This window comes from Rhinopithecus roxellana, chromosome 8 (assembly GCF_007565055.1).
Source record: "Rhinopithecus roxellana isolate Shanxi Qingling chromosome 8, ASM756505v1, whole genome shotgun sequence".
In the NCBI taxonomy this organism is placed as follows: domain Eukaryota; kingdom Metazoa; phylum Chordata; class Mammalia; order Primates; family Cercopithecidae; genus Rhinopithecus; species Rhinopithecus roxellana.
Genome location: NC_044556.1, coordinates 90,445,337 through 90,470,666, shown reverse-complemented (window position 1 = coordinate 90,470,666; position 25,330 = coordinate 90,445,337). Strand labels below are relative to the sequence as shown.

Below are 25,330 nucleotides of genomic sequence, written 5' to 3'. Positions count from 1 at the left end.
TCTTGTGCCTCATCCTCCTGAGTAGCTGGGACCACACCCGGCTAATGTTTTGTATTTTTAGTAGAGATGGGGTCTCACTGTGTTGCCTGGGCTAGTCTCGAACTCCTGTCTTCTAGTGATTCACCCTCCTCAGTTTCCCAAGGTGCTGGGATTATAGGCATGAGTAACCACACCCAGTGTTTTTCTGACACCACTTTTGCAGATGTGTTTGAGCATCTCATTATAGCCTCATGAGGTTGGAAATGTAGCCCCCCTGCCCTTGTCCATTGTTGACATTGGTGACATGGGACCAGTTTTTTTCTGTGATGTTTATCTCAAGTAGAATTGTTATTTTGTATGAGTTTTCTGTCTTCCTGGTCTACCCCTTTCCTAATCCTTTGGCTAGAAAGAGCAGGCTGTTGTTGGGGCTTTTTCTCTTTATAGCTGTTGTCATTTATGGGTTATCATCTTTAGCTCTAATTCTGGGGTATATGAACCAAGAAGAAACCCCAGAAAACTCAACTGTTACGTTATTTATCAGGTCCCAATGTCCTGAGGAAGTTTTTTTCTTCACATTTCAGAGTCGTCTTATGTTTGTTTTATGTATAATGTCTAGGGTTTTAAGTTATACTTAATGGGAAGAATGGGAAATATATCTATTCCGTCTTCCCAGAACTTGAAGTCTCCAGAGTAAGCTTTAAAAATGTAAGTCTGTTCATGTCACAGCTTCAACATAAATATATTCAGTGGACCCCCATTGCCTGCAGGATAAAGTAGAAATTTCTCGATTCTAATACAAGGCCCTCATTATTATGCATGTATTTGCCTCTCGAGCTTTGTCTCTTGTTACTACTCCCTTGTCCAGTGATTCCAGCCATACTGAATCACCCCGTGATGCTCCACTTCCTTCACACACTGTCTTTTTCCTTCCCTTTCTTTTTTCCTTCCCTTTTTAACAAAAAATACAAATTGAATGCTCTCCTTAGGACCTGCCTGATGAGTAGCCCCAACTTTAATTTGGCTCTGAAGAAAAAAGTATCCAAAATACCTTCAATCTGTCATTCTTCCAGATACTTCTTGAGCAAAGTCTTTGTGTATACAAATACCCACCATTAATGACTGGTTATCTTGTGTTCCCAACAACAGTGTTCTCCAATATTTTTAAGTTCCTGGAAAAAAAAGCGACAAATTTATAATTTTTGACAACTTCTTTTTAATATTTGCTTCTTTACCATACTCTGAGCTCCTAAAGGTTAGGAAGTAGGTTATAGTAGGTTTTCCTACTACATTCCTAATGCCAAGCTTATTGCCAGTATTGTATAACAGACACTAAATATATATTTGTTGAGTATCAGCAGACAAAAATAAAATTTTTTTAAATAAAAAATTCATACCTCATTTAATATTTTTGTATGAGAAAATAGGATTTTTTTTGTTTCCTAAATGAAAAAATGTATTATAATCTATAATGTACTTTTGAAACTCTCATTCTTATGTTGCCTTGAGGTTGGGGATAAGTGTCTCTGTGTACTGTTTCTGTTTGTCCAACCCTAAACTTAACACATACACAGACATACACACACACACACACACTCTGTCTCTCTCTCTCCTTCCCTCTCTCCCCTGTGAATAGGTGTATTGATTTATTATCAATATAAATCAATACACCTAAAAAAAATAGGGAGCCTATTTTTACTGATTATAATTAGAAGTAAAGTTTCTTCACATCTCAGAAGAGTTACATAATGGGAAAAATGAAAATATCCATCTTGTGGATCAGGGAAATGTTTTGGTTGTTCTGCCAACCTCCTGCTGGCTCCAGTCTTAACCCCTTTCCAGTTTATAGTGTTCCACTTTGAATACTGCTTTACTCATGCCCATTTTTTTGACCTCAGTTCCTATAGCACATATAGCCTGCCACACAATTTGCATTTGATTTTCTACGTTATTATTTTTTAAAAGTGTTTCTGTTGTCTAACTTATCTCCTTCAAGACAGAGACCATATTTTATATTTCTCTTCCATGCCATACAGCACCAAGAAAATAACCCCATATGTATGATACCTTCATTAAGTCCTCATTACTAACAAGTTGAATTTTACAGTCCTAAATAGCACCCGGGAGCTAAGAACCATTTAGTTGGTATCAGCTAACTCAGTTTCCTAGTACAGCTTTTTCTTTTGAGACAGAGTCTCATTTTGTCACCCAGGCTGGAGTGCAGTGATGCGATCTTGGCTCACTGCAGCCTCCGCCTCCTGGGTTCAAGTGATTCTCCTGCCTCAGCCCTTCTCAAGTAACTGAGTTTATAGGTGTGTGCCACACCTGGCTAATTTTTGTATATTTACTAGAGCTGGGGTTTCACCATGTTAGCCCGGCTGGTCTTGAACCCCTGACCTAAGGTGATCTGCCTGCCTCGGCCTCCCAAAGTGCTAGGATTACAGGCATGAGCCATGGTTCCCGGCCTACTACAGCTTTTTCTATTTGTTCACTATAATTAGTTTTTAACAACTTTATCTAAATGTCATGGCTAATTGTGTTGGATATTTTTAATAGTCTCTGGATTTCTTTCAGAATTTTAGCCATATTTGCTATTTGTTGTAGTGAAAGTAAAGGCTCTGCTGCTTTACCCATTTTATAGTATTTGACCAAAGTTCAAAGCATTCTGGATTTTTCTTGATATGGGGTGTTCATCTTTTGGGAATGCAACATTCTGTGTTTTCCAAATTACGAGTGCTGTGTTTCCCTCCATAATGGAGGATTTTATGAAATATTGGGGGAGGGGTTATCTTTTCCAACACTTCTTAATCTAGTACATTCTTTTGTACTTCTCATAATTCACATACTGTTGTTTAAATGAATGTTTTGAGCCTTTTTCACTTTTGAAAAGTGTCTGAAATATAAAACAGGGAAATTTGACATGTATTTCTCCAACAACTCCATTGCAAAGCAGCCAAAATGAAATGACTGTGGTGAAAACTAAAATTAACACTGTATTGAAATAAATCAGTAAAAATATCCTTAAAGCTTTTAGATGCTATCCCATGTTATAAACTTTATAACGTAGAAAATCAAGGCTGTTATAAACTTTATATGATAGGGAGATTTTATGAAAAAGCTGTACTAGGAAACTGGGTTAGCTGATACCAACTAAATGGTTCTTAGCTCCCGGGTGCTATTTAGGACTGTAAAATTCAACTTGTTAGTAATGAGGACTTAATGAAGGTATCATACATATGGGGTTATTTTCTTGGTGCTGTATGGCATGGAAGAGAAATATAAAATATGGTCTCTGTCTTGAAGGAGATAAGTTAGACAACAGCAACACTCTTTTAAATTTTATGAAATACTGAATTTTTTTGTTTCTCAGAGCTGTTGAAATAAGTCAGTAACAATAATTTCTGAAAAATTGAACATGTTAGAGAAGAACACTTCAAAAGTAGAAGAAAGAAAGTGTGCTCAGAATGGATTACTAAATGTACCATAATGCTACTCTAAATTGATTTTCCTTAACCATAAAGTTTAATTAAAATGAACCAGGAAGTGACAGAAGTCAGCTGCTTTACAGGCTATATTTTTACTCTTAATTATGAGAAATAACAAAAGTAAATTGATATTTACTTTAGAAATTGTTGAAATCCAGGCCAGGCGCGGTGGCTCATGCCCGTAATCTTAGTACTTTGGGAGGCTGAGGTGGGCGGATCACCTGAGGTCAGGAGTTGGAGACCAGCCTGGCCAACGTGATGAAACCCCATCTCTACTAAAAATACAAGAATTAGCCGGGCGTAGTGGCAAGTGTCTGTAATCCTAGCTGCTCAGGAGGCTGAGGCAGGAGAATTGCTTGAACCTGGAAGGCGGAAGTTGCAGTGAGCCAGTATCACGCCATTGCACTCCAGTCTGGGTGACAGAGCAAGACTCCGTCTCAAAAAAAAAAAAAAAAGAAAAACAAGAAATTCTTGAAATCCTAAAAATGTTAAAAACTTGAACTAGAAAATATTTAAATGTGTTTGAAAGAAATTAATTCAAATAGAAATATTCCCCTATGAAATGCCAAAATTTGATAAAGTGATAAAATACAGTTTTCTGAATATAAGACTAAACACCATGATTAAGATTAAACACCCTATGATTTTTAGTTTTCTTCACATAAGCATTCATTAATTGATACTGTTCAGATACTATGAAAACCAGTTAATACAACGTTACATCTTCAAAAGTTAACTGTGCTATTAATAACTATACTTTCAAAGTAAGTTTGAAATCTGTAAGTTTATTGCACTGTTACCGGTTATTTATGGAATGTAGTACTATACAATGCATGATACACTAATACCTTTAAGTAATTTTTAGACTGCAGGTTTCATCTACGCAAGTGAATTGCTTTTCCCACTAGAACTAACATATTAACACTACTTCATTTATTGAAAGCATCAGTCTCAACAGTATACAACACTTTGTGCACTGGTTCCCACACATGAACGTACAAATGAATGACTTGAGGATACTGTATAGATTCTGCTTCATTAGGTCTTGATTGGGGCTTGGTATTCTCCATATCTAAGTTCCTAAGGGATGCTCATGTCACTTGTCTGGGGATGTCACTTAGAGCAGGGATCCCCAATTCTCGGGCCACAGACTGGTACCTGCAGACTGGGCCGCACAACAGGAGGTGAATGGCAGGTGAGTGAGCATTAGCGCCTGAGCTGCACCTCCTGTCAGATCAGCGGTGGCATTAGATTCTCATGGGACCGTGAACCCTATTGTGAACTGCTCATGCAAGGGATCTAGGTTGCATGCCTCTTATGAGAATCTAACCAATGCCTGATGATCTGAGGTAGAACAGTTTCATCCCAAAACCATCTCCCGGACTCCTGAGCCATGGAAAAATTGTCTTCCACAAAACTGGTCCCTGGTACCAAAAAGGTTGAGTATTGCTGACTTAGAGTAATAATGTGTAAAGAACAGAAAATATCCAGAGCAGAACTGATAATGAATATTGTTTAGATTTCTCTGTATCACTGACTTCAGTTCTTTCCTAGTTTACTTTTAATACCAGGAACATTTCCTATCAATTTATTACATTTTAAGGCATAGGTTAAAATCAATAATGTTGTTGTTTCTTAATATCCCCTCTTATCTGAGAATGTTAAACATTATTTAATAACATTACCATGTAAGGTGGAGAAGTCAGTGCAAGATTTCCTGGGCTCTAGTCTTATCTCTGATACATATTTTGCAATGTGACTAGGCAAATTATTCAACTCCCTGAGTTTCTTCATCAAAAAACAGAAGAATTGATTTAGATAAGGAGTTTTTCAGGTATTTGCTTTTTGGAAATCAGAGTGTATTCTTCAGATAAACAGTGGTGAAACTAGACTGGGTGATTTGGAACCACCCTGTTAGAATCAAAATCATCTTACACAGTAATTTGACTAACATCAGCCTTAGGATGCTTACCAACACTGCAGTAAAACTTGCCTTTTTGTTGTTGTTGTTGTTGGTTGGGTTTCTTGTTGCTTGTTAGTTTTAAATTTTTAATTGGTCTGAAGGTGCTGTTTTTGCAAGTATTTTTTTTTCATAATGAATCTGTAAGGCATTTCTGCACATAAATTTTGCACATCTTCACACTGGCATACGCAATTCACCATCTTTACAGTGAACTGATAAGCATTTAATTTGTCAAGAGTCATACTGGTATACACTGTCTATCAGTAGACCTAACACCAAATTCAAAATACTGATTTAAAAAAAAAAATTTAGTTGTTTTACCTTAGGTTCAATCATTTGCTTTTATACAAATAGTAAAAGAAACATTGTCTTTTGCTTTTAGAATTGAGTCATTTGGAACAGCAACTTGAAGAAGCTAATGCTGTGAGGCAAGAACTAGATGAAGCTTTTAGACAAATCAAGGCTTATGAAAAACAAATCAAAACATTACAACAAGAAAGGGAAGATCTAAATAAGGTAAAATATGTGAATAGATCATTAAAGCTTTTTCTGTTTTGAATCTTGTATAATAAGAATACTGAAAGCATTCATAATGAATTACAATAATACATAGTATATTTTATCTTTTTAAAAGTTGGTTTAAAAATATAAGGATTATTTTGGTATATGTCATTTGATGAGTAGCTAGTAATAAACTTTTAAATTGTTGAAGCTTGAAAGTTCAGAATATTTTGTTCTTTTAGAAAGTTAATAGTCAAAGGACTAGATTAAAAGTGAATATTATTGAAAAAGAAACACGAAGAAATAAGAAAATAGTAGAATCTGTTTAGCATCTATAGAAAAAATTTAAAATACAGGCATATTTTCATTATAACTTGCTGATAAGAACATTCTTAAAATATAATTTAAAATTTCTTTGGTTATTGTTTTAAATGTCAGTTTTTATCTTTCAGAGCAGCATGGGTAAAAAAGCTAACGTCATTTTCATAAGAACTTTGTATAACATTTAAACATTATTTTAAACATCAAGAAAATTTATTGATAGCTAAGACTCTGTAACATAGCCCAATAGGGTAAATAATATTCAAACACTAGAGAAAATACTTTTCTTGAACCACATGCTGCTAAGCACTGTGACTTTCATTAATAGAAAAATGTTGGGACTAATACTAGCCATTGCAAACAAGAAATCTGTAGTTTATGGCATAGCATAAGTTGTATTCAATAATGTAATATATTAATATAATGCACTGATAATATAGAATGAATGTAATCCTCTGGGGGAATATTTCAAAGTCTTTGTGCCGGGAAAGAAATGGAGGGAATTAAAAATAAAACAAATAACCTTTAGCTGGTGAAACTAATCAAAAGGACTAAAAGAGAACGCAAATTAAAGATAGACCAATACATTTTTACTTTCTTCTTAATGCAGTTTCAACCAATTTTTTGTATAGGCCCATTTAAATTCATTGCCAATTTAATAATATTTGTCATTTAAAACAGTTAGTGTTCTATTTGCTTTAATAATATTACAGTAATATTAATGGTTTACCATTTTATATTTATTGGTAGGATTACTCAGCCAAATGTAGTTAACATAATGGATGTTATGCTTCCTGCTTTCTCCTCTTCTGAGAGAGTTCCTTGGAAATCTAAAGAGAAGGATCTTGGGTTCTTTCTCTAACCCTTTGAAAAGAGGATGAAAATCTGATAGCTAGATTTATAGTGACAGATAGTCACCAATTTTTAATGTTTTAGCATGAAAAATCCTTTTCATATATTTTGAGAAGACGATAGTGCTGACGAAAAGAAACAGATGATACCAATACAGGATTTTGAGTGATTAGCTTAATATCCTATAGGCAGTAGAAAATGATTTTTCTCCACATTTCTTGCCAACACTTGTTATCCTTTGTCTTTTAAAAAAAAAAAAAAAAAAAAAAAAAAAAAAAAAAAGCCATTCCAATAGCTGTGAAGTGACAGCTCATTATGGTTTTGATTTTTACTTATCTTATGACTAGTGATGTTGAATACTTTTTCATGTAACTATTGGCCATTTGTATGTCTTCTTAGAGAAATGTCCACTGAGGTCCTTTGCCCATTTTTTGATTGGGTTAGCAAATATTCTGATTTTTTATAATGCCAAACTGTTTTCTAGTATACCAACTTCCATTTCCACGAGTAGTGTATAGGAGTTTGTGTTCATATTACCAGATTTATTACTTTTGGCCAATCTAGTCTAAATTGAGATTTTAGGTTTTAGAAAATGTTTGGTTGTGGTCTTAATGTACATTTCTGTAATTACTAATGAGGTCAAGTATCTTCACATGGGTCTATTGTCATTTACATTTCTTTTGTGAAATGTTTCTTTATATCTTTTGTTTATTTTTCTGTTGGGTTGCTTTTTTCTTACTGGTTATAAGAATTCTTGGAAATATTTGGACATTCTAATCTTTTGTGAGTTATATGTGTTACAAATATCTCTCAGTGGCTTATCTTTTTGCTTTTAGGAATCTTTTTATTAAAAAATGTTCTTAGGATTATTGTGGCCAGATTTACCAATATTTTTATGGTTAGTGTATTTGCTGTCTTATATTAAAAAGTCTGAGATTTTAAAAATTTCTCCTAAATTTTTATCTTAAAGTTTTAAAATTTTAGAGTCTGTATCTCAACTACGTTTTGAAAACTGTGAAGATGGAATTTTGATTAAAATTACATTTAATCTGCTGGGCATCGTGACTCATGCTTGTAATCCTGGCACTTTTGAGAGGCCGAGGCAGGAGGATCACTTGAGTCCAGCAGTTTGAGGCCAGCCTAGGCAACAACAGAATGAGACCCAGTCTCTACAAAAAATAAAAAAAATTAGCTGGGTGGTGCACGCCGGTCATCTCAGCTACTCAGGATGCTGAGGCAGGAAGTTCACTTGAGCCTGGTAGATTGAGGCTGCAATGAGCCATGATCATGTCACTGCACTCCAGCCTGAGCAACAGAGCAAGCAAGACCCTATCTTAAGGGGAAAAAAATGCATTGAATTTATAGATCAATTTAGAGAGAATTAACATCATTACAATATTGTCTTTTAAGTTCTTACTATATATATTTATTACTGTTTTTCTGAATATACACACAGATTATTTCCAGAATAGAATGGATTGTTATTACTTACATACAGCAAAGAATAACTACATGACTCCCTTCTGTGCTAAGTCTTACCTCAAGAGAAATACCCTGAGAGCTGGCAGGATAAAACCCTACACAGAAGGAATCTGTATTGTAAATGAGGAGCCTTGAAAACATTTATCCAGGTGTTTACATAGAGAAAAGAAGCAACTGCTTCCTGCTTTCTCCTCTTCTGAGAGAGTTCCTTGGAAATCTAAAGAGAAGGATCTTGGGTTCTTTTTCTAACCCTCTGGAATATAGATAAATATTTCCACTGTAAATATAAGTCCAGAGTCTTCTGCTCCATCAAAGGAAGCCCCCTTGGTCTAGGCGCCTACTCTCTGCCACCCCGCCTTGAAATGTAAACACATAACCTCCAGAAGGTAAATCTTAGTTTTCTCACTACTAAATCAGTTATAAGTTACTTTTTAAGACTTTCATTTAGCCCAGGTTTTGGTAAAATTTGTTCAGAAGGGACAAACTGCAAAAACATAAGAGTTTCTCTGTATTCCTAAAGTCTTTTTATTCGTAAACATATCGCTCCATATATTTAAAGTTCTTTTAAAATGTTCTTCCATAAAATTTCGTACAGAAAAGACTTTCATTTCTTTCCTTGTTTTACTGTATTAGCTAGAACCTCAGTACAATGCTGACTAGAAATGATAATAGCAGGCATCCCCATCTTGTTCCCCAATTTTAAAGAAATTGCCTCTCACTAACAATGTTTGTTGTTTTTAATAAATAATTTTTATCAGGTTAAAGAAGTTACCTTCTATTCCTATTTTGTTAATAGCTTTTTATTTAGAATGGGTATTGACTTTATTCAATGTGCCCTTCTGTGCTCTATTGATATGATTATGTGATTCTTGTCATTCAATAAGTTGGTGTGGTGCACTACATTTGTAGACTTTTTCTTTTTCTTTTTTTCTTTTTTTTTTTTTTTTTTAAGAGACGGGGTTTCACTGTGTTAGCCAGGATGGTCTCAATCTCCTGACCTCGTGATCCGCCCGTCTCGGCCTCCCAAAGTGCTGGGATTACAGACTTGAGCCACCACGCCTGGCCGACTTTTTCTAATATTAAGTCACTGTTATATTTCTGGGTTAAGCCCAAATTTCTTATAATACTGTGATAGTATAGATAACATTTATGTAGCAAATATCTGTTCTAATAACACTGTTGTGAAAGCTTTACATATGTTAAATTATTTAATCTCCATCACAGCCCCATGAGTTAGGTGATATCATTATTATTCTAATTTTATGAATGGTGAGACCAAGAACAGAGAAATTAGTTCACTTGCTCAAGGTCATAGAAATAGTGGTAGAGCTAGATTTTCAGCACAAGAAGTTTAGTGCCAGACTTCATGCATATCTACTTTCTATATCACTGGAACTGATTTACTTATTTTTAAAAAGGATTTTCACGTTTGTTTTTATAAGTGAGATTGGCGTGTTATTATTTTTCCTCTTTCTTTTCTTTTTTTTTTGATATTCAGATTATACTGGTCTCATAGAAAGAGTTGAATTGCATTAGTTCTTTTTCTCACGTACCAGTGAGTTATTTTTAAGTATCTTTTAAAATTTTCAATGTATGGAGTTTTATTTTTTTTGTTGACTTCTAATTTAGTTACAGTGTCATGACAGAACTTGCTCTACGTGATATCTGTTCTTTGAAATCTACTGAGACTTGCTTCGTGGCCTGGCCTGTTCCATTTTTAAAACATTCAATATGTGTTCTTGAAAATAGTTTGTGTTCCAATTTAGAGAGCAAGCTTCTGTACATGAAGCTTGTTAATTGAGCTTTTAGGATCGTCTTTATATTCACTGTTTTTTTGCCTACTTGGTTTATCTATTAATGACTAAGAAATTAAAATTTTTCATTATAGTGATGTTTACCAATTTTTCTCTGAAGTTCTAACAGTTTCTTTTTAATGATTTTGAGACTATCTTATAGAATGCACTAAAGTTTGGGATAGTATTTCTTCTTAGTGTATTGAATTTTATCATTATGTAGTGACATTCCTTATCCTTAATAATACTTTTTCTATTGAAGTCAAGATTTCATTTCTTAATCCAATATAATAGATGGCCTTTAACTGGTGATTACTAGTAAAATGTCATCACTAGAGGAAGCTCTACATTTATGAATCAAGAAAAAATTTTAACAACCCAAACCAGAAGTGTTCATAAAACAACACTCTTTGGTAATACCAAAGAGAAATAAAAGACCATAAAGAAATCAGGGGGAAAAAAAGACAAATCACCTATTCCCCATCCTCAAATAAGGCGGGAGGAGGAAAATTAGACTAAGAACATACACTGAAGAAGTAACAACAGCAACAGAAACAGGGTAAAATATTTTCAAAGATACGAGAAGATAATTAAAATTATATACCCAAAAAATTACTTTTCAAGTCTGAGGCTTCGTATAAACAAAAACTGGCAGAGCTTCCATAATCAGATCTGCACTAAAGGAACCATCAAAGTTTTATCTCAGGAAGAAAAAACTGATTTTAGAGATCTAATGCAGATTGAGTATCACTTATTTATCTGAAATGCTTGGGACCAGCATTTGGATTTTGGAATATTTGCATTATACCAGTTGAGTATTTCTAACCTGAAAATCCAAAATCTGAAATGCTCTAGTGAGCATTTCCTTTGAACATCATGTTGGCACTCAGACTGTTTTGGATTTTGAAACATTTCGGATTTCACATTTTTTGGATTAGGGATATTCAACCTGTATTACCTCTTTATAACTTTCTTTGTGTTGTTATTGGCCAGTATTTTAGCTGTATCTTTTGTTTACTGTACAAGTGTGTATATAAGATTATACTATAAAAATGTTAACTTTTTGTACAGTGATGGATGCATGTCTTTAATTTTAAGATTTGTATTTTTTCTTTCTTTTTTTTTTTTTTGAGATGGAGTCTCACTGTATTGCCCAAGCTAGAGTGCAACTGAGTGATCTCACTTCACTGCAGCCTCAGCCTCCCAGGCTGAAGTCATCTTCCCACCGCAGTAGCTAGAACTATAGGTGCACACCACCATACCTGGCCTTTTTTTTTTTTTTGCATTATTATTTTTTGTAGAGATGAGGTCTCACAATGTCGCCTAGGCTGCTCTTGAACTCCTTGGCTCAAGCAGTCCTCCTGCGTCAGCCTCCCAAAGTGCTGGGATTATAGATGAGAGCAACTAGGCCAACCTTACGTTTTCTGTTTCTAAATGTTCCATACAGTTCTTCTATAAATCTGCTTGGTCATTTTTAATAGCCTTTTGTCATTTTTTCATTTTTATTATTTCATCTTTTATTCCTTTAAACATTTCATATGTAGCAATTTTGTGTTGATATCTAATGATTTTAATACCAAGATACCTTTGATGTTTATTTTTATTGTTTTTGTTATTTGATTGTGGTGCTTTGTTCTTTGAGTAATTTGGAATCTGTGGTTGTGAGCTCATTCTTGTTTGTTCTCAATATGTGAAAAATTCAGATTTCATTGCAGTTCTTTCCCCCAAAGAAAATCTGCATTTCCTTTTGCTAGGAGGCAGGTAGTGGTACTGCCCTGAGTCCACTTTAGCTCTCCTCTAAGTTTCTCTCTTCAATTAGGGAGTCTCCGGTTTAGTTTCTGTCTCGTTGCTTCTGGCTTGAGGTGTAGCCTCTATGTCAAGGGCATTGCTTGTTTTTTATGAAAACAACCTACAAATATTTATCAAATTTTACAAATATTTATTTTGACCATCATATCGTTTATTCCTAAACTTTTTCCTCATTTGTGGAAATTGAGGTACTATAAGGTTAAATTAGCAGCTCCCATGCATTTACTGTATTAGCATAAGGAATTGAGACCATATCAGGACACCATTCCATTAAGAAGTAGTTTATTTATGTCAGGACACCATGCTGTTCAGAAGTAGTTTATTTATTTTAATTTGTCCTAAGGTGAATAATTTTGGCTCTTCTTGACTTAATAATAGCTATTCTGATGGCCAAATTTGGTCTCTAGGTTGCAGAATTGGTAACTTATATTCTTTTTACAAAACTGTAGGAACTAGTCCAGGCTAGTGAGCGATTAAAAAACCAATCCAAAGAGCTGAAAGACGCACACTGTCAGAGGAAACTGGCCATGCAGGAATTCATGGAGATCAATGAGCGGCTAACAGAATTGCACACTCAAAAACAGAAACTTGCTCGCCATGTCCGAGATAAGGAAGAAGAGGTGGACCTGGTGATGCAAAAAGTTGAAAGCTTAAGGCAAGAACTGCGCAGAACAGAAAGAGCCAAAAAAGAGGTTAGTAGTCAGGCAAATTTTGTAGTGCCCATGGGATAGTGATTAAAGCTACTTTTTAAGACTAGTGATATCATATATAATTTTTTATTTAATATTTTTAAAGTTATTTTTATAGTTTGTTAATATTATTTAATATGGATTTAAACATTTGAATTATCTTCCTGTTACAAGGTAAATTCTCATTGGGATAAATGTTTTGTTTGGAAAAAGATTATAATCATGAAATCTGCTTTTTTCATTCTGTTTTAAAGCTGGAAGTTCATACAGAAGCTCTAGCTGCTGAAGCATCTAAAGACAGGAAACTACGTGAACAGAGTGAGCACTATTCTAAGCAACTGGAAAATGAATTGGAGGGACTGAAGGTATCTTTTGACTTCACATTTATGAAGCTTAATTAATTTTCTTCTCTTTAGACTTGTTAGGATTGTTAGCTTATACACTATATTCAGTGTGCAGTGAAAACTAGTCATTCTTCAAACCTAGTATTCATAATTCTCATTCTTACCAGTAGGAAGCTGATACTGATTTCTTAATTATACTGAAGAAAATGGAGGACTATGTTTAGTGGGAAACATGAAGCTATCAGGAAGAAGTTAGAATGTTTATGAAGGACTGCCTGCCTACCCAAGATGTACTGGTAATCTGCATGGGAGTCATGGTTAGATATTCAGAACCTCTCTATATCTTATAAACGACTCAGGAGAAGCTCAGGGGTAGCTTTGCAGACACTTGTGTTTGTTAGGATAAGATGATAATGGGCATAGTTGAAAACATCTCAGCAGAAGGTGCTTTGCAAGGGAAATCCTTGAGCCGTTCTGGAGTCAGACTACCTATTCTTAACTTCTTGCTTCACCAGTTACTAGCTGTGTAACATGTAACATTGGACAGAACGTTATGGGGCTGGGCACAGTGGCTTATGTGTGTAATCCCAGCACTTTGGGAGGCCGGGATGGGCGGATCACCTAAGGTCAGGAGTTTGAGACCAGCCTGACCAACATGGCGAAACCCCATCTCTACTAAAAATACAAAATTAGCCAGGCGTGGTGGCACACGCCTGTAATCCCAGCTACTCAGGAGGCCAAGGCAGAAGAATTGCTTGAACCTGGGAGGTGGAGGTTGCAGTGAGCCTAGATTGCACCATTGCACTCCAGCCTGGGCAACAAGAGTGAAACTCTGTCTTAAACAAAACATAACAACAATTAACCTCATTATACTTTAATTTTCTCATCTCTAAAACTATTTCATGTCAAGAGTGCATACATACATTTGTAAGCTGACACGTTATAAGTGTTCAGTAACTGTTAGTGTAATAATGGTATCATGTATATTACAGTGAGTGAATTAAGATCAAATTGACGTGATATTTTTACCATACTAAATAATAGTCTGAATGTGGTATCTGCCTTTTATCTTTTTTGACTCCAAACTTTTTCCATCCTGTTTCCTCTGCTATACCTGTCAGGCCCCATTTCACCTACTTCTTTTAGGACCATGCTTAGTCTACTGTCCAATTATCCATAAATGTAAGAATCATACTACTTAAAATCTACATACTCCTGTACTGCTTCTTGGAATTCTGTTAATATCTGTAGCTTAGCTCTTATTGTAATTATTTATTTGCAAATCTGTATATTTCCAACTAAACTGTGACCTAGCTTATTGAAAATACAGACAGGTATATTGTTAATTTGGCCCTGGCAAAGGACCAGATATTTAATACTTGTTTAATAAACCTGTTAAGTTAATGAATGAATCATGTGGTAGAATTAGTCAGAACTTACTTTTTCTCTGACAATTGAATTTCAGTGGTTGCAAGTCAAATTCCTTTGCTATAAATGGAAATATAAACTCTTGATTTTATTCTTGTTTTTGTTTTGGGAGTTTGTTTTAGTTCATCATGAATTCATAGTCCTGGTTAGCTTTATGAAGTAGAGATGTGTATTCTATATACATCTGTACCTCTAGAGCAGGATTAGTATATAGAAGTAATTACATCACCATCGCAGATACTTTTCAGTCAGGGCCTGCTTTGTTTCCAGCACTATTCTAGGAGCTTTGGGTGGTAAGAATAATAAAGTACAAACTAGAAGAAATCTTAGGCATTATTTTTATTTGAGAAAATTGAGGCTCAGAAGAGTTAAATATTTTATAGTCATAAGTGATAGAGTACAATATAAACCCAGGTTTTCTAACTTTCATTCACATATTTTATCTAATAGTTTACTTTTTATTTTTTTCTACAATAAACATTACTGCATTGGAAACTGTATCATGTTTACCTACTTGCCAAACACATCTCTGTGTCATCTATAAATTTGAAATAATATAACACCTACCTAGTAACTTAGTAGTTAATGCATTTAACATGTATAGGCCAGAACCTGGCACATAGTAAAGGGTTAAAACATATTTTGGCTGTTTTAAAGATAGTAGGAATCTTCACTTCATTGAGAATACTTTTGACAGACTTAAAGAGAGAAATAGCCCTACAAAAAGAGTTAAAGACTTCAATATCTCACTTCCAATAATGAATAGAACATATACACACAAGATCAATAAGGATATTGAGGTCATGAACACCACTATAACCAACTAGACCTAACAGATACAGAGTCAGCCCTTCATATCCATGAGTTCTATATTCGTGGATTCAACCAACCATGGATCAAAAATATTTGGAGGAAGAAAATTAGATGGGTGCATTTGTACTGAACATGTACAGATGATTTTTCTTGTCATTATTCCAAAGGTAAAAACTGCTTATATGGCATTTATATCACATTAGGTATTGTAAGTACAGATCGTGACGTTTTAATCAGCCACAGACTGCATATACTACAATGATCCCTAAAGATTATAACGGAGTTGGAAAAATTCCTGTCACCTAGTAATGTCTTGATGATCTTGAACCTGTGTAAACCCTATATTAATGTGTTTGTTGGTGTCTTAATTTTTAACAAAAACATTTCAAAAGTAAAACAAAAATTTTACAAATAAAAAAACTTATAGAAAATGGATATAAAGAAAGATAGCTGGGTGCGGTGGCTCACGCCTGTAATCCCAGCACTTTGGGAGGCTGAGGTAGGTGGATCACTTAAGGCCAAGAGTTCGAGACCAGCCTGGCCAACATGGTGAAACTGTGTCTCTACTAAAAATACAAAAATAAACTGAGCATGGTGGTGCACTCCTGTAATCCCAGCTACTCTGGTAGCTGAGGCATGAGCATTGCCTGGACCTGGGAGGTGGAGATTGCAGTAAGCTGAGATTGTGCCACTGCACTCCAGCCTGGGTGACAAGAGTGAGACTCTGTCTCAAAAAAAAGAAAAAGGTACATTTTTGTACATCTGTACAATGTGTTTGTGTTTTAAGTGCTACTACAGAAGAGTTCAGAAAGTTTTAAAATAGGAAATAGCTTATAAAGGTATAGTAAGCTAAGTTTATTATTGGATAAATAAAATTTTAAAAATAGTGTAGCCTAAGTATAAAGTGTTTATCAGGTCTCCAGTAGTGTACAGTAATGTCCTAGGCCTTCGCATTCACTCACCAGTCACTAACTCATCCATGCCAACTTCCAGTCCTGTAAGCTCCATTTATAATACTTTACATGACATACCAGTTTTTATTTTTATACCATACTTTTGTGCCATATTTATATGCAACATACCATTTTTGATCTTTTATATCACATTTTTACTGTATCTTTTCTATATTTAGAGACACAAGTGTTTACTATTGTGTTACAGTTCCGTGCGGTATTCAGGACAGTACCATACTGTACAGGATTGTAACCTGGGAGCAACAGGCTATACCCTATAGCCTAGGTGTATAGTAGACTGTGCCATCTCGGTTTGTGGAAGTACAATTTATGTTCACACAAGGACAAAATCAGCTAATGAGATGCATTTCTCAGAACATATCCCTGTCATTTAGCAATATGTGACTGAAATCTAGAGGTGATTTAAAGTTTATGGGAGGATGTGTGTAGGTTGTATGCAAGCACTGTACCATTTTATATATGAGACTTGAGCATCCATGGATTTTAGGTATTCAAGTGGGGTCCTGGAACCAATGCCCTATGGATACTGAGGGACAACCATGTATAGAACTTTTCACCCAACAACAGCAAAATGTACATTATTTTAAAGTACACATGGCAGATTCTCCAGGATAGACCATACGTCAGGCCAAAAAACATCTTAGCAAATGGAAGAAGATTGAAGTCATATAAGGTATCATCTCCAACCACAGTGGAATGGAGCTAGAAATCAATTACAGGAAAAGAAAAAACCTGGAATGTTCAAAAATATGTGGAAATTAGTGAACACACTCTTAAGCAACCATAAGTCAAAGAATAAATCACCAGGGAAATTAGAAAATACATGAATGAAAATGAAAATACAATGCACCAGAACTTACAGGATGCCATAAAGGCAGTGCTGAAGAGAGAAATTTATAGCTATAAATGCCTGTATTAAAAGGAAGGACTAAAAGGGAAGAAAGTAAAAATCAGTAACCTAACTTTATACCTTAAGGTACTAGAAAAAGAAGAGCAAACTGAATCCAAAGATAGCAGAAGGAATGAAATAATAAAGATTAGGGCACAGCTAAATAAAATAAAGACTAGAAAATAATAGAATCAATAAAATCAAAAGTTAGTTGGTTAGAAGTCAACAAAATTGGCAAACCTTTAATTAGACTGACCCCTTCCCAATAAAAAGAGCTAAAGAGGGAGAGATATTGCAAATAACTAAAATCAGAAGTATAAGGGAAAATTTTATTACTGACCAACAGAAAACGAAAGAATTATAACAGGAACAACTGTATGCCAACAGAGTAGATAACTAGATGAAATGGACAAATTCTTAGAAGGAGACAAATAACCGAGTATGACTCATGGCAAAATAGAAAATCTCCGCAGACCTGTAACAAGTAAAGACATTGAATCAGTAATCAAAAACCTTCTGACGGACCCTCACGCACTCCACAACCCCATTCCAGCGGCTTATTAAAAAAAGACGGGCAACTTTCTGATAAAGAAGAGTCCAGGACCACACCACTTCACTGGTGAATTGAACCAAACACTTAAAGAAAAATTAACACCAATCCTTCTCAAACTCTTTTTTGAGAAGGCACCTGTAGTACCAGCTACTCCGGGGGCCAAGGCAGGAGGATCACCTGAGACTTTGGAGGTCGAGACTATAGTGAGCCATGATCGGGCCACTGCACTCCAGCCTGGGTGACAGAGTGAGACCCTGTCTCAAAAAGAAAGGTACTTGAGACTTGAACTTAAAATAAATCCACCCAAGTTGCAGGCTGCAAGATCAACACACAGCAATCAGTTGTGTTTCTATAAGCCAGCAATGAACAATCTTCAAAGAATGTTAAGAAAGCAATTCCACTTAACAATTGCATCTGAAAGAATAAAATACCTTGAAACAAATTTAACCAACTAAAAATGACAAAACATTGCCAAAAGGAATTAAAGAAAATCTAAATAAATTGAAAGACATCTCATGTTTATGACTAGGGGAATTTAATATTGTTAAGATGCAGTACCTAAAGTTATGTACAGCTTCAACTCAGTCCCTATCAAAATTCAGAGTCTTTTTTGCAGAAATAAAAAGCTGATCCTCAAATTCATATGGAATTGCAAAGGACCTGGACAGCCAAAACTATCATAAAAAAAAGGACAAAGTTGGAGGACTCATACTTCAGAACTTATTGCAAAGTTACAGTAATCAAAATAATGTGGTACTATCATATACATAAAACTCTCTGCACAGTAAAAATTATACTTTTTAAAGTATTTTCAGCAACCATGTAACCAATTTATCATGTATCCCTTAATTTTGATCTTGTTTCTTTTTAAAATTGTAGAAGATTTGTTGGTTTTTCTCAGTGTTTCTTCTGTCGCTTCAAAGTTTGGCTTGTCCTCCTCTCAGAGTTTTGATAAGTATTTAATTCTGCTTTCTTTTGGATGTTTGTTGGGTCTAAAAATAACTGTTTAATCTGTTTGGAGTTTGTTTTGCTAAATGGTATGACATGAGATTCATTTTTGTTATTTTATTGCTAGCTGGTGATTCCAATTTCATTTATTAATCATTGCCTTACCTAGTGCCTGAAGATGTCTCATATATTGAATTAAATTATTTCGGGGAGCAGATCTGTCACAGTGATACTTTAGTAAAGAGTTATAGTATGTTTTAATATTTGAAAAGTGTATTTTCCCACTCACCCCTTGGTATTTTCTTTGACATTTTTACCAGTTTATTCTTATCCACGGAGTAGAAACATGTCTCCGTGCCCTTCTATCCCCACGTTTATAAAGAACTTTTAATTAGAATTATGTGGAAGATAACATGAAAAATATTGAATACATGTCCATTTAATCTTCCCTTTTAAATAGTTTGTTTCAACACTTCTAGGTTTTTTTCGTATAAATCAGAAATTTCTCACTGTTACTCTTCCGTTAACAATGAAATTTTTGTTGTTTATTGCTTATTTTAATATCTGGAAGTATTGATTTGTGTTTATCGTATGCTATTGCTTTACTCAATTCTCAATTCTAACACATTTCACTAGATTTATTTGTATTTTCTATGTGAACAATTAAATAGAAATAATAAAGATGTTATTTTTCTTCACAATATTCATATTTTTAACTACTTTACATGTTGGTGAGAGAGACTATTTTACATGTTGGTCTGAAATGAATGTTGCATAAGAGTGATAATGGAAGACATCCTTTTTGTTGATGTTTCTGAATTTACTCAATGTATCTCTAAAGGCTCACCATAAATAGTATTTGGATAGCTCAAAATGGATACTTTTAAATTAAAATAATTACTGTTTTTTTTTATGTGATGGTTTTATTGTGGGACTTAGGGTAGTATTTGGAATTATTACTGGATTTTATAAAATGCTATTGGGTAGGGGTACATTCTGAGATTATCATTTGGATTTTAAAATTTAATCTATTAAAATAATTCATTTTATGACACAGTTATTAATAAGTTTGCTGACATTAAATTATCTTCAGTGCCTGCAGTAAAACCTATTATTTCTTGGTAGGTTTTTCTTTTTTACAGATGGGTTAATAGCATTTTCGTAGCGATGCTTAAGAGCAAGAATCTGCCTTGCTCTGGTTCTTCTTAAGTTAAGCAGACTTTTGCATGTTAGGCTGCCTAATAAACCATTGGACAATCTGGATCTGGCACATGAAAATATTTTTTTCGATAAATGGTTAATATTTCAGTGGACACGCCAGGGCTATTTCTCTGGCCCACATCACTTCCTTTGCTCTTTTTAAATTATATACTTCAAATATGAAGGAGTCAGGGTATTTTTCCTTCTACTTTAAGTCAACTACGCTTACCAGTTTTATTGCCCTTATGACTGACTTCAAAAAAAAATACACTGACCTCCAGATCTTGATTCTTTGTTGTCCCTAAACTTAAGTGCATAGGTTCTTTTAGTTTTAAAAGTTTTATTGCAACTGGGGAGACAGATAAGATATAACAAATTAATGACCTTTGGAAAATTACAAAGCTTAGGAAATCTTACAGTCATAATCTGTAGTCTGTATCAGTTTTCTGTTTACCCTTTAGGCAGTACCTGGAAGAATCTTTGGACTTTACATTTTCTTTTCTTTCTTATTACTGAGAGAATATTTCAGCCTTATTTCTAAAAAGGTAGACTTCAACCCAATTTCTTCTCCTTAATCGTATCTGAAAGTGAAGAGACCTGTCTTTTTTTTTCTAGTGTAGATATGAAGGAGATGTTAGTTTAGACCTCTGCCATTTCTCACAGGACTGTTGCAAAAGGTTTCTGTCTTTATTTTTGTACATTCTATTCTACCATTCCTTTGTCGATTTTAATTTTTTTAAGACACAGATGTCCTTAAAACTTTTTATCAGTTCCTCAACAGATTTAGGATGCAGTTAGATTTTTCTCTTACTCCATATACCAACAATAATTCTAAATAAATTAGAAATTTAAATGTAAAGCAAGAAATCATGTAAGTCCCAGCTAAAAATTTGACTAAATATGTAATCTGTGTGTGAAGAAAACTTTTTAAAAGTAGCAACAAAGACAGACTATTAAGGAATGTAAACTGAGGAAAATATTTACAATATATAGCAGACAAAAAGTTAGTAGACTTAATATAGAATTTTATTTTTGTTAGGATGTACAAAAAATGCAGTTATATGAATACTCATTTATATTACAGAAAGAAGTTATTTAATATTTTGTTATTCTTGTAGATGCACTAATCTTTAGTTATTACTTCTATAGCAAAAACAAATTAGTTACTCACCAGGAATATGCAGCATAGAACATCAGCAAGAGATAACCAAACTAAAGACTGATTTGGAAAAGAAAAGTGTCTTTTATGAAGAAGAATTATCTAAAAGAGAAGGAATACATGCAAATGAAATAAAAAATCTTAAGAAAGAACTGCATGATTCAGAAGGTCAGCAACTTGCTCTCAACAAAGAAATTATGATTTTAAAAGACAAATTGGAAAAAACCAGGAGAGAAAGGTAAGAATCACATTATTTACTATATAGTAAATACTTATTGAGTACCTGTTTTGTGTCAAGTATTGGAGATACATAAACAATAAATATATCTTAGACCTAAAGAAGACCAAAATCAGGATTGGCAAATAGAAAATTATAATGTAGCATGATAGAAAAGCAGATGGAATGTTAAGTATAGGAGCACATATAGGGAAGGCACAAAAGATAACTTTGGTACATCTAGGCTTTCTGAACAAAATTACTTCTAGCTCGGCATGATGGCACACACACACATACCTGTAATCTGAGCTACTTAAGAGGCTGAGGCAGGAGGCTTACTTGAGCCCAGAAGTTCAAGCCCAGCCTAGGCAACGTAGTAATACCATATCTCTACCAGGAAAGAAAAAGAAAAAAAAAAAAACGATAAACTTCGAAGCTGAGATATAATTAGTGAGAAAGAAGTAGCTAGGGAGGAGTGTCCAGGGAGGATGTGCTAAGATCTAAAGGAAAAGGGGGACTTGCCACCTTCAGAAAATGAAAGATGTTTACTATGACTGAAACATAAATAGATGGGAGTGGTGAGAAATAAAGCTGGAAAGTAAAATAGACGCAAAGTCATAACAGAGTACAAGGCATTTGCACATTATCCTCAGGCCATTGAAGGAAGGTGACATGATTATATTTACATTTTTGAATGACCACTCTTGCTACTGTGTGGAGAGTGAAGTGGGAGGAGCAGTCTGAAGGTAGGAATCCAGCTTGGAGAGATGAGGTGTGGGCCTCAGGTGGTGACAGTGAAGATGGAGAGAAGTGGATGCATTCCATCTACTGAGAAGATAGAACCTGGAGAACATAATAAGCAGCTGTGAGAAATGAGAGAGCAGGAGAAATTGTCAGTTACACTCAGCTTTCTGGATTTCAGGAAACTGAATATATGTTACTGTCATTCTCAGCTTATATTGGAAGCCCGAGTTTATTCAGTTTGTTGCATTTATTCATTCAGCAATATTTTTTAACCTACCATGTGTGACACACTGTTGTAGGGACTGGTACAAAAAGACAATAACAATGAAAAAAAATTCCTGTCCCATAGAACTTTCTATAAGTAAAACATAGAATATATCAGATAATGATAAATGCTAAGAACAAAAAATTAACAGGGAGTAGGGTCTATGAAGCATTCAGGGGAGGATCAAATTATATAAATACAGGATGGCCAGGGAAAACGATACTGAGAAGGTGATTGATTTCTCAGTTAAAGACTAAAGAAAAGGTATTTATACAGATGTATGAGAAGAGCATTCTACATGGAGAAGAGTAAGTTTTTTTACAAAATAGTGAGGAGGCCAGTGTGCCTCAAGTAGAATAAAGGGAGAAGAATAGTAGAGGCAAGTGAGAGAGGCAACAGGGGCCACATCATGTAAAGCCTTGAAAGTCATATTTAGTGGATGCATAGTTTCTTATTCTGAGTAAAACTATTGCAGGGAATTACAGTCATGCATCGCTTAACACCAGGGATATTTTCTGGGAAAGGTATTGTGATGTGATTATATACAAGATTTTTTTTTTAAAAAGGGTACACCTATATAAGGCACTTATCATAAATGAAGCTTATAGGACTGGAAGTTGCTCTGGGTCAGTCACAACTACAAGGTCTTCAGGGACAGTTACACACATGGAATTGTCATTTCCTATGACAACAATGCCTTCTTCAGGAATACTTCCTGAAGGACCTGCCTGAGGCTGTTTTACAGTTAACTTTAAAAAAATATATATTAAGTAGAAGATGTATAGTCTAACGATAAGAAGTATAATATAGTAAATATATAAACCAGTAACATAGTCATTTATTATTAAGTATTATGTACTATACGTAATTGTATGTGCTATACTTTTACACTGCCAGCAGCACAGGTTTGTTTACACCGACGTCACCACATACACATGAGTAATGCTTTATGTTAGTACTTTAAGACAGTTACAGTATCACTAGGTAATAGGAATTTTTCAGCACCACATAGTGTTCCCATAAGATTATAATAAAGTTGAAAAATTTACACAGTTATGGACTAATACATTATGGACTAATGGCAGTCCATAGTTGATCAAAATGTCATTATGCATTACATGACTATAGTAGAATTCTGAGCAGAAAAGCGACGACTGATTTGTGTTTTAACAGGATCACTCTGAATAATAGGTTAAGAGTAGTCTGAATTAGGTAAGAGCAAAAGCAGTGAGACCACTTAGAAGACGACTGAAGTAATCCAAGCAGAAGATGACAGTGGCTTTGGCCTAGGGTAATGGCAAAAGGGATAAGAAGGGTTTGAATTTTAATGATCTTTAAAGGTAAAGATAGCAGTGTATTGGTGGACTAGATATGATATGAGGGAGAAAAAGGAAGACTCAAGAATGATACTAAGGTTTTTGGTCCAAGTGGTTGGAAGAATATATTACTAGAAAGGACGACTACAGGAGAGGCAAGTTTTGGATTGGGAGTATTATCAAGGGCACATTTTTCCCCCAACAAGACTCTTTCATAAACAGAAAGAGCTCATTTTAAACAGTTACAATTGAGATGCTTATTAGACATTCAGTTGGAGATGTCAAATAGGCTGATGTATAGACCAGCCTGGATTTGGGGGAGGGAGGTAAAATCCTGAGAATATTATCACTTCCATGGCATTTAAAGCTCTGAGACTATATGAAAACACTTAGTGAATGGGTACAGATAGAAAAAAATTTCCTAGCACTGAGCCTTGGGGTACTCCAATTTTTAGAAGTCGAGAGATGAGGAGGAACCAGCGAAGTGGATAGAGAAAGGGCAGTGAGAATGACAGGAGAATAACAGGCAAATTTAGTGTCCTCATGTTGGCAGCGGCAAATCCATACGAGTTTGCAACAACCTCAGTTCTTGCCTCCTCAGAATAAAGAATTAGACCAAGGGGCATAAGACAGAGGGAGAGACCAAGGCAAGTTTTAGAGTAGGAGTGAAATTTGTTAAAAAGCTTTAGAACAGGAATAAAAGGAAGCAAAGTACACTTGGAATTGTGCCAAGTGGGTGACTTGAGAGATTCAAGTGCGTGGTTTAACCTTTGACTTGGCATGCTTCTGTGGAGTTGCATCCCTTCTCTGATTCTTCCCTTGGGGTGGGCTGTCCACATGCACAGTGACCTGCCAGCACTTGGGAGGGGCTGCATGCACAGTGTGTTTACTGAAGTTGTACACGTGCTCACTTGAGGCATTCTTCCCTTGCTAGTCTAGTGCTCCTAGAAGAAGATCATATGCCACCAGTTAAACCCCACCATTTTTTCTCTTAGTGTGTATGCTCGAGCCCACTTGCCTAACTCCTGAATCTTATTGGGAAGCTGCTGATCACGTTTCAGGCATTTCTGTCTAGTGGGAGACTGCCTTTTCCTGGCACCAGGTGTGATCAACTATTATTTTAGAGACAGTTTAACAACCACCTGGCCATCACCTGATGTGGCCATTCCTGGTTGGGGGTGTGGGGGCAGGGGGTCCCTCCTGTCCTGCTTACATCTGCCTGACTGCCTACTGTAACAGCAGAAACCAAGTGAAGAAAGCACATAAAGTCTGTCAGCATGTCAAATAAAATGAGTTCTGAATCAAGTGAGATAAGGACTAAATAATGGCATTTGAGTTTAGCAATATGAAGGTCATTGGTCACTTTGATAAGAACAATTTTAGTGGAAAAGCAAAGGCAAAGACCCTACAGTAGGATTAAAAGAGACTGGAAGGAGAGCAGTTGGAGACAGAACATAGAAGTAAAACTATTGTTACTTGGAGTTATCACACAAACAAGCAGTGAACTCAGGTAATAGCTAGAGGAGAAATTATCTCAGAGAAGATATTTTGCTCTTTGTTTTTGTGTGTGTGGTTTTCTTTTTAAGATGGAAGAAATAACAGCATGATT

General features: G+C 35.0%; 1 protein-coding gene across 8 annotated transcripts in view; it reads left to right on the top strand.

The window, feature by feature from the left end:
• CDC42BPA (CDC42 binding protein kinase alpha) overlaps window positions 1–25,330 on the top strand; it is a 329,925-nt gene that overhangs the window by 192,114 nt on the left and 112,481 nt on the right. For 6 of the 8 annotated variants that reach the window (XM_010381838.2, XM_010381864.2, XM_010381856.2 and 3 more), the window contains exons 12-15: window positions 5,807–5,940; window positions 12,632–12,874; window positions 13,126–13,236; window positions 21,170–21,417. In XM_010381838.2, the coding sequence (XP_010380140.1) occupies window positions 5,807–5,940; window positions 12,632–12,874; window positions 13,126–13,236; window positions 21,170–21,417 (736 nt within the window). The remainder of the gene's footprint in view (window positions 1–5,806; window positions 5,941–12,631; window positions 12,875–13,125; window positions 13,237–21,169; window positions 21,418–25,330) is intronic. The other 2 variants (XM_010381872.2, XM_010381890.2) reach the window with 1 other exon arrangement.